At 34.8% G+C, this 17612-nt stretch overlaps 1 protein-coding gene across 7 annotated transcripts in view; it reads right to left on the minus strand.

The window, feature by feature from the left end:
* The window catches only part of LOC26528583 (MOB kinase activator-like 2), a 44044-nt gene that overhangs the window by 4682 nt on the left and 21750 nt on the right, over window positions 1–17612 (minus strand). For 6 of the 7 annotated variants that reach the window (XM_044010045.1, XM_044010046.1, XM_044010044.1 and 3 more), the window contains one exon: window positions 535–695. In XM_044010045.1, the coding sequence (XP_043865980.1) occupies window positions 535–695 (161 nt within the window). Of the gene's footprint in view, window positions 1–534; window positions 696–822; window positions 1201–17612 lie in introns of those variants that run through there. The other variant, XM_044010043.1, reaches the window with a different exon arrangement.

A 17612-nucleotide genomic window follows, 5' to 3' on the forward strand; every position in this document is an offset into this window, starting at 1 on the left:
TAGCTAAGAAAATTTAAAACTTAAGGAACAAGACTAGAAGATGAGAAGATCTTTCTTATGAAATATGGAGGTTTATTATATATATTTGTATAATATTAATATTATTTAGGTATATTAATAAAATACATATATATCTTTTATTTATTTATTTTTTAGCAAACTTCCAGAAATAAAACTTACTTTTATTATTTTATTTATTTTGTATATATACTTCTACAATATGCCCATTGAATCTCGTAATGTATTAAACTAAATATATCTATTTTAATCTTTCTTTACCTTTTAACATGTGCTAACTTTAATATACCTCTCTAGTCATTCACTATATGTATGGGGCACTAATCAGATCAGACAAAATATCTACACTCATTGTGCTGTTGTTTTCGAGACCAGAATATGAGTAGCTTTACTGAGCAGAGATATTTATCTACAAGAACTTATGTCAAACTTTCGGTAAAAAAAAAAAACCTTAAAATATACCCTATTTAAGCAAAGAATGGGTACATAGGAAATTTGCTAATTTGCTCTACTTACTGTGTGAGGCTAGCCATTCATTGTAGTCCAAGCCAGCTGGAAGATCGACAAGGGCTTTGAGATCAGCTTCAGGTAGTTTGCGTTCAAGGACGCTCTCCTCCAAATACAATTTGGTGTCTGTTGAGTTTTGATCGCCATCGCGCTCTTTGCGACGCGCCTTACTGCAATGAGACACAAACAAGAAAAATACAGGGTATTGTTAGCACAACAGCAATGAGAGCACATATATCTATATACATATATATAGCTGTGGAGATATATTATTGATAGTCCTAGCGAAGTTCTCACCCAGCTACGCATAGAAACGTATCGACCGAGTCCTGGGCATAGCGGTACAGTGTGCCTATGGTATCACCAATTTTAGAGGGTATCGTTGTCACTTGCCACATAAAGCGCGCGGTACGCAACAAACATTTAAGCACAAACGATGCGGGCGCTGAGCTGTTCGCTGTGGCACTTGATCTGTCAGTTTTGGCTATATCTATAATGGGTTCTGATTCGCTGTCTAATTTTTTAGCTATCGAGGCGCTTGTTGTTAATGATGTTGTCTCTTTTGTTAATGTTGCTGCTGTTGTTGTTTTTGTTGGCACCTGATTGTTTGGCGTTACTTTCATTTTTTGGTATTATTCACATTGCTTTGGTCTTTTTTTTTTTTTTTTTTTTTTTTTTTTTTGGTTTTTTGGATTTGTCTTTCCGGCCAGCTCTGCAAATGCGTTCAAAATGTTTGCTTATAACAACTGAAAGACCGCACAGCCCACTCCTCTACATGGACGGACACACACACATACACACACTCTCACGTGTCTTATCGCTCAACGGTAGCCCTCGGAATGGCAGGCAGCAACAACAAACCAAACCCAACGAAAACATAAAAATATAAACCTCAAGCGACAATCGGGCAATGAGAAACCCCGTCAGTCCCTGACTCGGGTTATTTGCACATGTCTATATACTAAATATCATGAATATATATTTATATATAAAAACATATATATAGTCCAATTCTTGATAGCATTCGCTCCCTCTCTCTCTCTCTGCTTCTCTCTTTGTCTCTCTTCTGATCGCAAAAAGAACTTGCGCAAGCTTTGCTGGCATTAAGGCTACAATTTGTTGTTTTTGTTCTTTCGGTTTAAGCGATAGGAAACTCTTCAGCACCTTGAAGATTGCTCGAGTTAAGCCTCGACGACCAAAGTCTTAATAAACCATAAAAAATATTATTTTTCACACTTCAGATAATATTAATATGTCTGGCTTTAGACAGGAACTGGGGAATTAAAATATGATACAAATAGAAAGAGGGCGAGTGCGAGTGAACTGAAAGAGAGAGAGAGCTACCTCTCTTGGACATAGTCTAGTTAAATCAAGGAAGATAGAGAGTGCGGTAGAGAGAGAGAGAGGGACAGAGGGATAAAGACAGAGGTGGTTGGTCATAATAAAATTAAGAGAGAGATAGTGATTAAAAGAGAGAGAAGTGGTTGGACACAGTCCAGTTCAATCAAGACAGATATAGTGATTAAGACAGAGGGGGAGTGAGAGAGATAGATCGGGTGAGTGAAGAGAGAAGGAGAGAGAGAAGGAGATAGAGAGCGAAAGCAAGACACAGAGGTGGGCGGGCATAATCTTGTTATATCAAGATAGAGGGGGAGGCCAAAATAAGCAAAAAAAAAAATACAATATACCTATATTATTAGAAAATGGATAATCTTAAGCAAGTTTAACATTCTCACAAATAAATAAAATATTATCAAAAACCCTTGACCAATATATAATTAATGATCTCTTGAGGTTTCTCTAGATGGATACCGAATGAAAAACTATTCAAATAAAATATCCATAAACACAATGATAGATTGGCGTATTACCAAGTCTAAGTCAACACAATTACGAATTTCAAAATAAAGTTCAGGTCTTCTGAATAGACTTTAGAGCTCGCGTGTTTGCTTTCTCATTTCCTAATCAGCATAGTCTATGTAATGATATAATATATCATAATTGTGCTTAAGTAGCTTACAAAAAGTTGCTTTTAGATAAGACAAAAGCCCCAAAAACGAACTCGTAACGCTTTCTAAGCCCCAACAAACTGACACAGAACGCTTTCTGTAAGAATACCCCAAAATCAACAGGAACAACAACAACAACGAAGACAACAAAAACTTGTTCCATTTGCTCTATTTAAATAATTGCTAAACTCCCGATCTTTGGGCATATATATGCATAGAGATAAAGCCCGCCGCATAGAGAATAAGGCAGCGAAGCGTATTGACCAAATCGTTGCGATAAGAGAGGGTTTCCATATATGTATAGAGTTAAATAGTATACATATGTGTAGTTGGGTATACATATTATGATTATTTGCTTGGGTAAACAGGTGAACACAATCGAGGCGTCAGTTCAGTGGCCTTTCCATTGTCTGACTTAGGCGATAATGAAAAACTTTGCCATACAATTCGACCTCATTGTCAATTTTCAACAACAAAAGCAAAAACAAAAGGGCAAAAAGCGAACAAGTAAACACGAGTAAAGTAAAAATGGAAAAAAAAAAATTAAATATTCATGGACAAGGTCGCACACTCTGATAACATGATTGGAAAACGAGCTGTGCTACCCCACCGAAAGCTGTTTGGAGCTGCCCTCGCTGGGGGACACCACGCCTCCGCCCCTGGAACCCTACAAATCTCAATCTCAAAGGCGACCCTCGACCACATTTCAATTTCCATTTTTCAATTTCAATTTCAATTTGCAGCTGACAAATTGCGTGTCAGAGGAGTTGCAAAGGTCGGCTCTTAATTTAAGTGCACCTTTTGTTCGCATTACCTGCTATCTAAGGCGTGGCATTAGGCGAACGGCATTTCCTGAAATTACAATTTCCGAAATTGGGGCAATAACACTTTCCTATTACCCAAATACATTTTTCAAGGACTGTAGCTCTTTTGATTATCGAGCTATGCTTAAGCAATCGAGGCTCTAATATCAAGTTTTATCGAAAATAATATTTTAAAATTATATGGCAAAATAATATATAACAAACAATAAAAACAAAAATTAGATTAAGTAAATTCTTAAAAGTATACATAAAACATTTTGAAAAAAAAAAAAAATCACTAAAGAAATATTTTTAAAAATAATGTTTGTTTTTTTCGCTATTAATATTTATGAAATAGGATAAAAATCTTATAGAACTTTTATGTTATTTAGTTTATACACATTTATATGTCTCAATTTTGTTGCCCAATTTATTTATTTTAATATATATATATTGTTTATGTATATTTGTCATTATTTTTTTAATCTACATTTTCCACATTGTTTTTATGTATTTATTTTTTTATTGTTTCAAATATCAATCGAATATGAAGTAAAAACTATTTAATTTTAACATTTTTGTAATTTTTTTATTTTATATAGTTTTTTTTTTTTTATAATATTTTATATATATTTTTTTAAGTTTTAATCTCAATTTATTTACTTTTAGTTTTAATTTTAACTTTTGTTTTAATTTTAATGTTTTTTCTAATTTATTTCTTTTGTTTTTAAGTTGATTTTTGTTGTTTAAGAAAGTTAACATTTCACATATAATTTTAATTTTGAGAACTGTTTTTCATCGTTCAACGTCAACGTTCAAGAAGAATATGAAAAGTCAGAATGACGAAAGTCGACATTTCTGAATATGAAATGTTAATTGTCGCTTGATATTTTATTGCCTTCAGCGCGAGAAGATTAGATAAATCACTTAAGGAAATATTGAAATATTGTCATATAAATCAAATGCACCTCGATAGGATTCATAATACACGATTTGCACTAATCTATCGATTTGTATGTACGCTTATCACATCGATTGTCAGATTAATTTGTGGGCTAAGCGAAAAATATCACGAATTAATGGGATAAGAACTTTCACGCACACACAGGAATATTGTTATAGACATTGATTATACGATTTAATATAGCAGAAGAAGAAGAAGCAGAATAAGGAGAGACCTCGTATTGTTCGAGCAGAGAAGACCGCAAATAAATTGGCACGTTGAACTTTTATGTCGCATTGCGATGTCGCAATCGGCAAGAGACTGAAAGCGAAATAGCAAAAGCCTCGCACGAAATGCCGAACTAGCGATAAATAAAACAAATTTTGTACTCATAATATCCGAGTGACTTGGAACATGATAAAGCGTAGCCCGATTTTAGGGTTCACTTTGCAGTGCTCAACGACAAGAGATTAGCAATTTGCCTTTTTGGGGGCGCGAACTGCATTGGCACCTGACTCAATTCAATATTTATTGGAGACACGCGGCAAAGGCTTTTCGATTTTCGCTTTTGTGTTTTCCCAATTGCCTTGTGTTCTTTCGGGTGCCATATGCATTCGCTCACACACCTCCACAGTAATGATTCTACCTCTATTAGCTGTTGTCTCTCCTCCCCCTCAACAAAAAAAAAAATGGAATTCGTAATGCGGTATTCGACATGACCCTGAGACCATATGTTGCGCCTATATACCTATAGACCTATATATACCCCACCTACTGCCCCATCCCTCACACTCTCCCTCTGTCTGCTTCGCCTCCTCTCCCCCAAATTAGATAAGTGCAATTGTTTCCCCGGCCCTGTAGTATATATATGTTTTTATATATACATATGTGTTCCATTTAGTGAAAAGAATTCCCATATACGATTGATCCATCAATTTAAAAAGCTTTCGACTGTTGCCACATACGATAAAAAAACAATTAGGGAAATACTAATCGATATATTTTTGATACAGTTGGAATTAATAGAAAGTTGATCGAAATATATATATATACATATATCAATATTCTACATTATATATGTAATATCTTAAATTGTGATGGAGCTTCAGTTTGTTGGAAAGTATATAAAAACATATATATAGAAATTTCATATATATGAATATTCTAAATATTATTTAAAAAAATTTATAGAACTTTGAAATTCTGGGAAATAATCGGTTCTATTTACAATATATTTATGAAAGTTTTCTGAAAAATTCGGCATTGCTGAAAGATTTTAACAGTATGACGGATATAAAAAGTGAAATATTCATAGATAGAGAAGTGAGTAATTTAAGAGTAAAATAATTTTAAATGAGCTGCAATCTTGGAACTGATTGTCAAATGATATCGATAATATATCTAGAAAATATAGCATAAAACTATAGAATATTTGTAATATATTTAAATATAAACATATATCTATATTTAAATATATATACATAATCATGTTACGCTTCCGCTTACAGAATATATCAAATTTATATAGAACACGATGAATAATATCAATGGAAATTCTGTAAGTCATAAATAATATTATTTAATCAAAGTTAGTGAAAGATATAAATTTAATCTAAGCATATTTCTGGGTCTTATGGGATCAAAGATACCAAAGCGTCGTTAATGTTTACTTAGATTAAAAACACATAAGTTACGCATTTTATTTTTATTATTATTATATTTTATTAAATGTACGTTATAATGGTTAGGTCAAGGATATTAAACAGAAATAATAGACCTACTATTAACTCTACGATAACTCAAATACTAATCTAACTGTTCAGTATCTGTTGTCTATATCAATTAAATAATATATGCCCATACATATATTTGTACACATATATAGTATTATAAATTACGTCTACCCCATTTTTGCTGTGATTACCGTCTAGTATATAGGCTAAACAGATGGCAATTTGTATATGAAATGATAACGGTGAGCAAATGATTTAGTTGCGCTTGATTATTTCTATTTTTCCTGTGTGATTTAACAAACTCGTGTGTTTATGCTTGGCAATTATGGAGAGAGATGGGAGAGTCGATTGTTCTCTTTCGGGAATACCAGAATTAGGGTACGGGTGTTTTTATACCCTGAACCCATTTTCAATGGGAAATCAGGGTATAATGGTTTTGTTGAAATGTATGTAACAGGGAGAAGGAGGCGTGGCAGACCCCACAAAGTATATATATTCTTGATCAGGGTGACGAGCTGAGTTGATTTGGCCCTGTCCGTCTGTCTGTCCGTCTGTCCGTCTGTCCGTATGTATGAACGCGTCGATTTCAGAAGATATAAGAGCTAGAGACTTCAAATTTTTTTTTAAATGTCCGTAATTACAGCGCGCATATCAAGTTTATCATTAAAAATCGATAACTCATCTCGATCTTTTTTTATCGATAAAAAACCTTATCGAAACCCAGTTATAAAATTATATCTTCTACACCTTTATTGCTAGAGTCTCCAAATTTTTAATGTATGCTTATATGCAATTTATACAATTTCGGTTTTTGTTAAAATTTACCCCCCACCTCTAAATTCACCCCCCTCACCCTCACTTTTGTAAAAAGCGTATTTCAAATACTAGAGACTTGTGCTTTGGCAATTACATGCATATTCATGTTATAATCATAATCTAAAAGTTTCATGAAGATCGTACGTCCATAAAAAAAGTTATTAAACAATTAAGTTCTCATAGTAAGCGCACACTGCAGCCCATGCGTGTTTATGCGTGGGTGCTTGTGTGTGTATGTGTGTGTGTATGTGTGTGTGTGTATGCGTTTGTGTCTGTATGAGTGTGTGTGTGTATGTGTGTCTGTATGCGTGTGTGTATGTATACCTGTGTGTGCGTACGTGCGTGTGTGTGTGTGTGTGTGCGTGTTTTTTTGTGTAAGCTGAAAGTCGCGAAAAAGTATTGAAATATCTATTGCTCCAAGGGTTCAGGGGATCTCGTAGTCGAGCAGTCTCGACTAGAGCTTTCTTACTTGTTTTCCAATTTCGTTTTTGCTGATTTGCTGATGATGAAATAACATTGTGACGGGCAGCAAAATTGTTTATAGATTACAGCGAAATGGAAATGGAATTACGATGTTAAAAAGCAAGTAGGGGAAAGAAGGCATTACCAAATATGAGAGACAATCATGACTATAGCGAAGCCTAGCAACAAAGCAAACAACAAGAGACAAAGAGGTTCCTTCTCTGTTAACTGATATCACAACAACAGGTGAGGTGTGTGTGTGTGTGTGTGTATATATGTGCGTGTGTTGATGATGTTGAAAGCAATTGCGACGCGTCGTGTAAATGGTGCCCACAAAGTGTTGAAATAGCAACAACAACAACAACAACAACAACAGATAGGTGATATTGTAGTAATAGCTGCCTCGTCTGATAAGTTAATGGCCATAAAAAGCTTCACAAAATAAACTGTAACTGAAACAGAGGATGATGGGGGCAAAGTAAGTAAGTAGTAAACAGTATAAGAAACTCATTGTCCGATAAGATACAGCCAGGTTACACACAATGCAGCAGCGGAAGAAGAAGAGGAGGAAAACTCATTACAAAAGAAGAAAACTAGGCGAAGCGAAGTTCTACAAATTGAGTAATTCCAAATGGGGCAAAAAATGAGGCTGAAATCTCAAAAAGGAAGCAGAAGCATATACAATAGAATATATAATTAGATAATATAATAATAGATCATTTGCAACAGCAAATAAATGAACTGAAATCCTTTTGTTATCCAAGCAAATTACTCACAACAAATCTTAACCGAGCAACGCCGCCTAATCTCTTTAAATATAACAACAAATTAAGAGCTAAGCGTTTTTTCATTCATTTTTCCTCTAACATTTTTTTATGCTCATTTTTCTAATGCAAACCTTGAACCTCAGAGCACCATATCATGAGTATAAATACCATATTTCCTTTAACTTCCAAGTGTAAAGTAAAACTAATTGCTTGCTGCTTGAACTAGTTCAGCAGTTCATTAAGTATACAGTTGACCATGAAGCATGAACAGTTATTCAATTATTAAGTCGCTTAATGGAACTAATCAGCTGAATAGAACTTATTGATCACATGAACTATCATATGAAAATCATTATACAAATATGAGCATATGAGAACAATTAGTATAAGTTCCATTAACCAAACTAATAGCTGAACAGTTCAATAGAACCTATTCTCATATGATAAAAATAACAATTTTTTAAATATATTTTTGCATTTGATCTTAGAACAAGTTCCATTGACGGTACTATGGAACTAGCTCAATAAAAAGTAAACTCTAAAGTTCAATCAATGAAACGAAATAAATCATTTATAAGCAATTAGGTGGCTCAGTTGAAAGTGTGATTTGCTGATCACTGAACAAGTTCCGTAGCTCATTTTAATGGCATTCTTAAATTCTAGAGTCAACCCCAACTTGTTATGTCTTCCAACATGTCGAAAACAATAAACTCTGCCCTTTAAAGTCCCTAAAACTTTTCCCTCTGATAAGTTTTATGAAAATAATCGAAATGATGAAGTTGACGATAATGATGATGATGTAATATCGCTTCGTACAACATAAATGTGGGCACACGACTTTCGGTTCGAATTGGTTGAAGTAAGCGTCGTAGGCAAAGAGAAACAACGACCCCGATAAAAAAAAAAAAGCAATTGAGTCATCGTCATGAAAACGTGACAGAATAATGGCACAACATAAAAGACCCATTGAATGCCATTTTATTCACAATATCGTATTACAGATGATAAAGACTGAACAGAGGCACGATATAGCAAACCCTTAAGACTCTTTCTACTAGCTACTAAGTTCCTTTAATTGTTCTACAGCTTCGAGTCAATTAATATCTATGTAAGATCGAACTGGTTTTATAATAATCTATATATACATGTAGATAAAGTCAGTGACGTCACTTTTGACACTGACTTTTTCAATTATATTGATTGGACTCGCTTTTAATATTCCAATTCGCAGTCAATGCAACACAAGTGACTCGATTAATTAAATAAAGTCAATCGTAATTGGAGACGGGGAGGGAGAGGGGGCAGAAGTGATTTTCGCATGTGCGTATAAATTATCATTGTGGAAATCGAACGATTGCACTCTTAATTAATGTCAATTCATGAGTCAACGTTGAAGCAGTCACAATGATTAGAAATTTAGTGCGGAATACGCTTGAAGTAATCTTTAGATTGAGAGAATCGATGAGAATAATAAATGTTCTATAAATGGAATGAAATATTTCATAGATAATTTTATAATTTCAATTGATGTGCATTTTAAAATTAAAAATATTATTTACATATGTTGACCTTAAAATCTCAATTAACTTTAAGTCGAATCGTGAGTCATCGCAACCTATCGTTAAATTTGCGATGAACGATTAATTTCTACAAGTGTGCAAATGCGATCACGTGAGGCGTTGCATACAAATGCTAAAATACACACACACACACACACACACACACGTTTACGCACAGCTGTATGCAAAGATAACTGTAGCTGCACGAGTGCAAAAGAGAGCGAAATCCCATATACAGACGCATTGGCGTCAATTGATTGGTCAGAGCATGTCAGGGAGAGGGCAGGGGCAGGGGGCACGAGCGAAAACGTAAATATAACGTGTGTCAAATGCGACAAGTTTTTTTTTTCTTTTCAGTTTTGTTGCTTTTTTGAAGGTTACGAACGATGGAGAGGAGTGGGCGGCGCTGGGGCAACCGAACTGCGGTCCGGTTGTGTGAGCGGGTGACTGGGCGAGCGGCCGCCGATCGCCGAACGCGTTTTTCAAGTCCACTTCACGCTTGATGTTTGATGTCACTTGGTCAACTTGTTTGGGGGTTTGGTTTTATTTATTTTTATTTTTTTTTTTTTTTTTTTTTTTTCAGACTTTGTTGTTGTTTACTATGTGTTTTGCTTTGATTCAGATTCAGGTTGACTGAATGCAGCGCTCAGCTGCAAATTCAAAGTTCACAGAGCAAAGCTTTCAATTGGGTTTCATTTAATTTGATTTGCTTTTTTTTCGCACATTGAATTACACAAACACACACACACACAGAATTTGTGTTTGCGCGCACCGTTAAATGGAGTAGGAAGAGGAAGCGATCGTTGCGTCAATTATGTACAATCTATTTGATTATTATGTTTTTTGGCATTTTTTCTAGTCTTTTTTTCTTCTTTTTTTATATTTTGCTCTTTTCTACTCTGTTTTGTTGTTTTGCGTGCGCGCGCGCTTCACCGTCGGCAGCAGCAGAATCAGAAGACTGGCTGACGCGACCGCGCACCTTAGCCATAGCGCAGCTCGCTTTGTTTTCTGTGCGTGTGTGTGTTAGAACTGAGAGCGGGAGAGTGAGAGAGAGCGTGCGTATGCGCCTGTATTCGTGCTCATACTCGAGCTCGTGTATGTCAATCGAATCAGCTGTGGGCGCGCACTCATACATTTGACGCTCATTGCACTTTGAATGAAATTTGTAACGGTAGTGTGCTTTCCAATTGGATTGCGCAAATGTTAACCACGACAGCACACATAAATTACATACGTTATGCAAAGCTCTGCGTTCTGCACTCTGCGCTCTCCGCTCAACCTCTGCTGCTTTTGTCTGCTGTCGTCTGCAGCTGAATGACGCACACAAATGCCCCAAAAACATGCGCCGGCTGCTGCTGCTGCTGCTGCTGTTGCTGTTGCGGCCGCTTTCGATGCCGCCGCTGTCGATGATAACTGCGGCAGACAGTTGAGCGCAGTGCAAAAAGAAGAGAATCACAACTTACGTTCTGTCTGTCTGTAAGCGTGCGACAATAAAACAGCTGCGCTGACGGCAGCGGCGACAGCGACAGCGACAACGCTGTCAGCGCAAACTAAAACAAAAAGAAAATGCAAAGCAGACGCAAAGTCAAAAGTTTCTGTATAGCACGCGCGCATATATGTTTGTGTGTATGTACATCTGTATGGGTCTGTGTGGTCCAATTATGTGTGTATTTGTTTGTGGACAGCGTACCTTTGCCTTTTGCCAAGTTCAAAATTATTTAAAACAATTAATATTCATTTTGCTTGAACATTTTCAATTAGCTGCAGCACGAATACCCCTACTCCAGCCCTCTCCCGTCCTCTTTCCCAATTGAATTTCTGCCCCTTGAGTGAAGGTGTCAAAAATGTTTCAGTCATAAATTAATAAATTAAAGAAACAAACAGAGAATCAGAACGAACGCTAAATGATTCGTAACTGATTTATTTAGAGTATACAAAAGACGTTAGTCATCTGAATTCCTCATTTAGAATAATTAGCAGCCTATTTAAGAGACCAAATTAAACAAAAGCAAGAACAAAAACAAAAACAACAAAAAATTTATGTGAACTAAAAGAAATTCTTAGCTCACAAAGTGGGCAAACCAGCTAATCGAACGGAGTAGCGGCACATTTTGGGAATAACCGTTAAACGGGTTTCTTACGGAGCTGTTATCTGATCAGATCAATCAAGCGTTTACAATCGTTAATCGATAAGTTCATATCGAACATGCATGGAAATTGTCTTGAACGTGAATTAAATTGATTCGGCAAGGAAGCGAATTTCTTTCGTTTATTGTTTTGCTGATCTAATCAATGAAAAGCTTCGCTATTGAGCTTTCGGCAATTACTATCGATACATATCTACAGGGATGTGTGTATGCACATATGTGACTGTATTGTGAAGTGTGGCACAGTGTGATGAAACAATTAGTAAATTGGCTAAATTGGGATGTTGACTACACGCGTTTTTATTGATTTCGCATGTTTTTTGATTATGTCTAATGGGCAAATAAAAGAAAATTTATAGTAAATTAGTACAATATATGCAGAGTCCAAGCGGCAAAACCTGATGGCAATAAGTTAATCTAGCAAAGCTACGCTCCATTTACGCTGCCTGTCACGCAAGAGGGAGACAGAGAGATGGGAGTATTCTACACATAAGTGTGTCACAATTAACAATACAGAATTACGCGTTAATCAAGCGCAAAGACACAAGCACAAATACATATGCACATACAGTTATGTATGCCTGCAGAGAGCAGACAGTTTAATTAAGTTTTTTGGGCGATGTTGAGCCACTGTCGTTGCGGATGCGGATGGCGTTTCAATGGTAAATGGTAAATGGTAAATGGCCAAAAGCTGCGATATGAATCAGCTGCTGCCAAAAGTGCGCAATTTCCTATACGTCTTGTTAATGTTGTTGTTTTTTTTTTTTTTTTTTTTGCAGTTTGGCCCACTGGTATTGTTGTTGCTGCTGCTAGTGAGAGACAACACAACCAGCCATAAATTGCAAAGTACCGTTTTGACCGCGGCACTCAGTTAGCATACTAAAGTATGAGAGCGAGAGAGAGAAAAAATAAACAAGAATCACCCGTTGTGAGAGCGCCAAACTAAAAGAGAGCCAAAGCTAACGCATCACAGTGGGAGGGAGAGCGTGAGCGCCCCGTGATGACAGCGGGTTTCATATGTATGCGTGTGTATGTGTGTGAGACTGTAATGATTTGTGTGAGTCATGCTGAGAGCGACGTTAATGTCGCTGCTGATGAAGGTAAAAATCAACAAAAATTATAATAATAATAATAATGGAAAGTATTTAAAAAAACGAACGAAAGAAGTAGACAAGAGAGACGACGTACATCCAGACAGTAGACAGTTATTTAAATAGATAGACAGCAGATGATGTTGTTGATGGGGCGATAACATGTGGTTAAATGGATTAAAAAAGGCGTGAAGCGCACCAAGCACAAAAACCAAAGAGAGTGTACGGGGGTCGGCACTTGTGGGGAGAGCGAAAACAAAAGCAGCAGCATAGCAGCTAAATGAGCCGCAGCCGGAACTTGATGATGGCCGAGGCAAGCGCCATTCCAGCCTCAAGGTGAAGTTTTATGAGTGCTGCTACCTCTTCATTTATTTCTTTGCCTGCATCTCTTTTGCATGTGGGCGAAATTGAAAATGAAATTGTGAAAATATGTTAGTGTGCGTGTATGTTTAGGTCAGCTACTGCAATTTATATAAACTAAAACAAATTATGGGCTCGTTGTTAATGAACTCTTTTTCATGCTCTTTTTTACCTTTTACGTCAATGAGTTTCACTTGCAATTTACCTACAGCGAAGTTAACGGATGTGCATGTAAATAACAGAGCACTGTTAACTATTACATTCGTATATCTCCAAAGTAATTCGAGTCTTAATATATATTGGTCTACTTTTGTCAGCTTACATTGCATAAATTCAATGCGCATAGAACCTTGTTAATAACATAGCTCTGTTAAATAACATAGCATGACATATTTACATACATGCATGCATTGCGAACTAGTGATCTCTGTTACGTATATAATATGTATACGTATGTATATAACAGACCTATGGTAGTAGTTTACAGTAGCATGAGCGCATTTCACAAACTGTTCTAATAAGACATTGCCATTAACACTCACATATATGACTGTATGTGTTTAGTTGCATTACAAACGGATTTTATGAATTGTTGGCTAATAATTAAAGTGTAGTATTAAACTAACTGTATTTTCCATAGTCTAACAGTTACAGTTCTATTTTTTTTTTTTTTTTTTTTTTTTGCAATTATAAAGTCTGGTTGGGAACTCACATTTATTAAGCACAAGTTCAAATTGGACTCCATTGTCATAGTTTTTGGCATCTTCTTAACAACAACGCTCGATTCTTGGAAACAAAAATTTCCGTTGACCTCTGGCGCTCTGCCATTGGCCAGTGGCCATTGGGGCCAGCCCCCGCCGGAGTTGTGTTCCAAATTTTGTAACAGATGCCAAGAAGAGCTAATGGACAAATAATTACACTCAGCAACAAGAGCAAAAGAAACGCTTTTGGCCTCACTCAGAATGGGGCATTTGAAGAGGAGCAAGAGAGGGACAGACCGAGGGGGTTTTATCCAGTTGGTTTTATGTCAATTGCTTATGCATAATTACCGCAATAGAATAGACAAACGGCATTTGACAACAGTAACGAATACACTGTGAGAAATTATTAGTTGAGAGAGAAAAATTAGATGCGAATCTAAATTTATATTCGATAATAAGTTACTGTTTTTTTATCTGACTATATAAATAAAGAGGATAGAAATATAAATATTTCGCGCAGAAAAAAAAATTAAATTCATATTAATAAAATTAAGCAAAATTATACTAATATTTCATTCAAATATTAATCAATCATAAATATTGGAGTTGAATGTAAAAAGAAAAAGAAATGAACCGTGGGAAATCTATTAATAATCAAATCTTGCAAATAAAAAAAAATCATTTAAAATGTTAATCTATTAGTGGAGCTTAAATGAAGATTTAATTAAATTTTTTTTTTTAAGAGTTTCTTGTTTCATTCGTGTATATAATTATTTATAATTTGATAATGATTTTATTATAATTTTCATTTATAAGTAATATTTTATTTATGTAACATTATTTTATGATTGCTTTATTTCATATAATTTAGTATCTTTTTTTTATTATATATTTTTTTGTTATTTTATTATTATTAAATTATTATTTTATTAATTAATTAATTATTATTTTATTAATTTACTATTATTCCATTTTAATTATATTAATCTTTAAATATTTTATATTTTATATAATATTTATTATTTGCATAAGATTTTGCTTCTTAATTCTTAAATATTGTTTAGATTTTGTATTAATGTTAATTAATATATTATTTATGTATTTTATTTACTATAATTTTACATTTTTATTTTCCCCCGTTTATAGCCTTGCCCTCCCATCAATTGCTTCCACTTTTGTCACCGGAATTAATTACTCTTCAAGCATACCTCGCAGCTATTAACATCTGCGATCTATGTTGGAATTTTTCTGCTTTGGCAACAGCTGTTGTCCAATTGTCCATCTTGGGAAGTCATTAAGTGGCCCACAGAATGTCAATGAACGTTGTCTCTGCGGTGAATTGGAGCAACAGGTGTTGCCTCTGAACATGCACAAGATGAAGATTCGTTGCTGAGCATGAGCTCAAGTTCAGATCAAGTTCATATCAAGTTCAGTTCAGGTTCAGGTTCAGGTTCATGTTCAGGTTCAGGTTCAAAGCAGCTGTTCTCGAGGTCAATAACCAGCTGATAAGTGCAAGAGTAGCTCTCTCTCAATGTTATATATGTATGTATGTAGATAGATATAAACTATTATATCTATATATATAACAGTTGCCACAGTGCTATACAAATAAGAATTGCCACACTGTTATACTGATATACATGTTATATTTATAAGTACAACATTTGTGACAATGTTACACACAAATATATATAACAGTAGTCACAATATTATTTCTACATATATTTAACATTAGTCACTAACGATGTTGCCAGACTTTACAAACAAATAAAAGTGAATAATCAAGAAGGAGGGGAAGGGGAAAAAAGGAATGAAACTAAACTGTTTTGGAATAAATTATATTATTTTAAAGAAATAAAAAAAATATAATAAAGCCATAAATATTAAAAGAAATAAACGTTAATTTTTTATATTATTCTAAAGAAATAAAAAATATATAATAAAGCCATAAATATTAAAAGAAATGAAAATTAAATATGAAAAAAAAAAAATCAATAAAACATTGTAAGTTAATTCTATGCAAATATTGAAAAACTAGATTCAAGAATAGATATTAAAGACAGTTGTAATAAGAAAAAATAATAAAAATTTCAATTAAAAATCAGACGAACGGGGAAACACTTGGCAAAACTCATGACACCTCAGGGCCAAAAGGTACAAAACAACTGTGACGCAATATACATGTAGTATGTGGAGTGCTTTGAATTGGAACAGGAAATTAAAACATTTTGCCAGACAACAAAGAACACATGAGATATTAAAATGTACAAAAAAAAAATTGAGTCAAATGTGGAGCTCATAAACTTAGAGCGAAGGAAAGTAGTCCAGAGAGTAGATAAATTACAAAAGACGTGAATAAACAGCAAGCAGAGTGAAGCAAACATGAACAAACAACAACAAAACAAAGGCAGAAGCGAAAAGTGCAAGTGCAAACACATAAAACATGTCCAGTTTAATGGCAGCAGCTTAAAGGATTACCAAGGCAAATGGGGCCGAGTCGTAACTTATTTAATCAAGCATTAAAACAACTATTTTCAGAGGCAGCGAAATTGATGAAAGTGCATGAAAATGAAAGAGAGAATCAATCGTTCAGCTAACACTTAAAAGATTACTGCGATGCAAAGCGCAGTTAAAACTGCTTGAGAGTCTAATATTATTCTTATTGGATATTGGATCCAACTTGAAAATTTAACATAAATAAATTTAGTAAGAATAACTATTGACATAATCGGTCTTATTAGATAATTTAATATTCAAGTCAATTCGTATTAGACAAATTGAACAATGTAACTTGTAAATCGCACGTATTCCTATTAGAAAATGCAACTCAGAGCTCTGCTTTAGTACAAACATATTCAATTCTTATTAGACTTTAACAGAGAGTCTTCAATCATCGCTCTGCGCTGCTGCCTAACAGTTTCCCAATTAACAGCAGTTATCAATACTAAAGTTAGGTCAGCGACCTTCAATATATTTGTGTGCATGTATTAGCGTGAATTTGAGTGAATTTGTATGTGTGAGCTTGTATGCGTAACACCATTTAAAAATATATTTTTAAAGAAATCCGTTTGGACTTTCAATTTGCGAATTGTTTGAAAATCTCAATGCTAAAAAGCCACAAGAAAACAAAAAGAAAAGCAAAACTTTGGAGCTTGTCACCGTTGAACGCTTGACAGCATTCAATTAGCCCCCCACCACAAACCCTTCTAACCAGCAGCAGCAGCAGCCTTTGGGCCTGCTGCCCACAAAGTACAGTTAGCAACAAAATGCACACAATGAGCTGTTTGAATGACTCTTAAGACACAATATTAGTCATTTATGTGTATTTCTTATTCATGCAGTCATATTTTTACTTGTATTTCTCTCTGCCTCTTCGCATATCGTCTTTTTTGTTTTGTTTACATCATTTTTTATTCAAATTTTGAAGACTTCTTGTATCGAACTTCGAATAAAGATTGAAAGAGGGACAGAGAGAGAGCGAGAGAGAAAGAGAGCAAAGTATATAGACATTATTATGCAAATTTTATTTTGTATGCCTCCCATTGACACTTTGCGCTTTGACAGGTTTATCATCATCTACGCTGCGCTCTGCCGCTACCTCTCTGTCTCTCGTACAATAACAATAACGTACAATAACTTGTTACGTGCTTGCGCTTCGTCTTTGCCTTGTTCTCTGACTACTCACACTCTCACGCA

Source organism: Drosophila mojavensis, unplaced genomic scaffold, assembly GCF_018153725.1.
Source record: "Drosophila mojavensis isolate 15081-1352.22 unplaced genomic scaffold, ASM1815372v1 contig_74, whole genome shotgun sequence".
Classification (NCBI taxonomy): Eukaryota; Metazoa; Arthropoda; class Insecta; order Diptera; family Drosophilidae; genus Drosophila; species Drosophila mojavensis.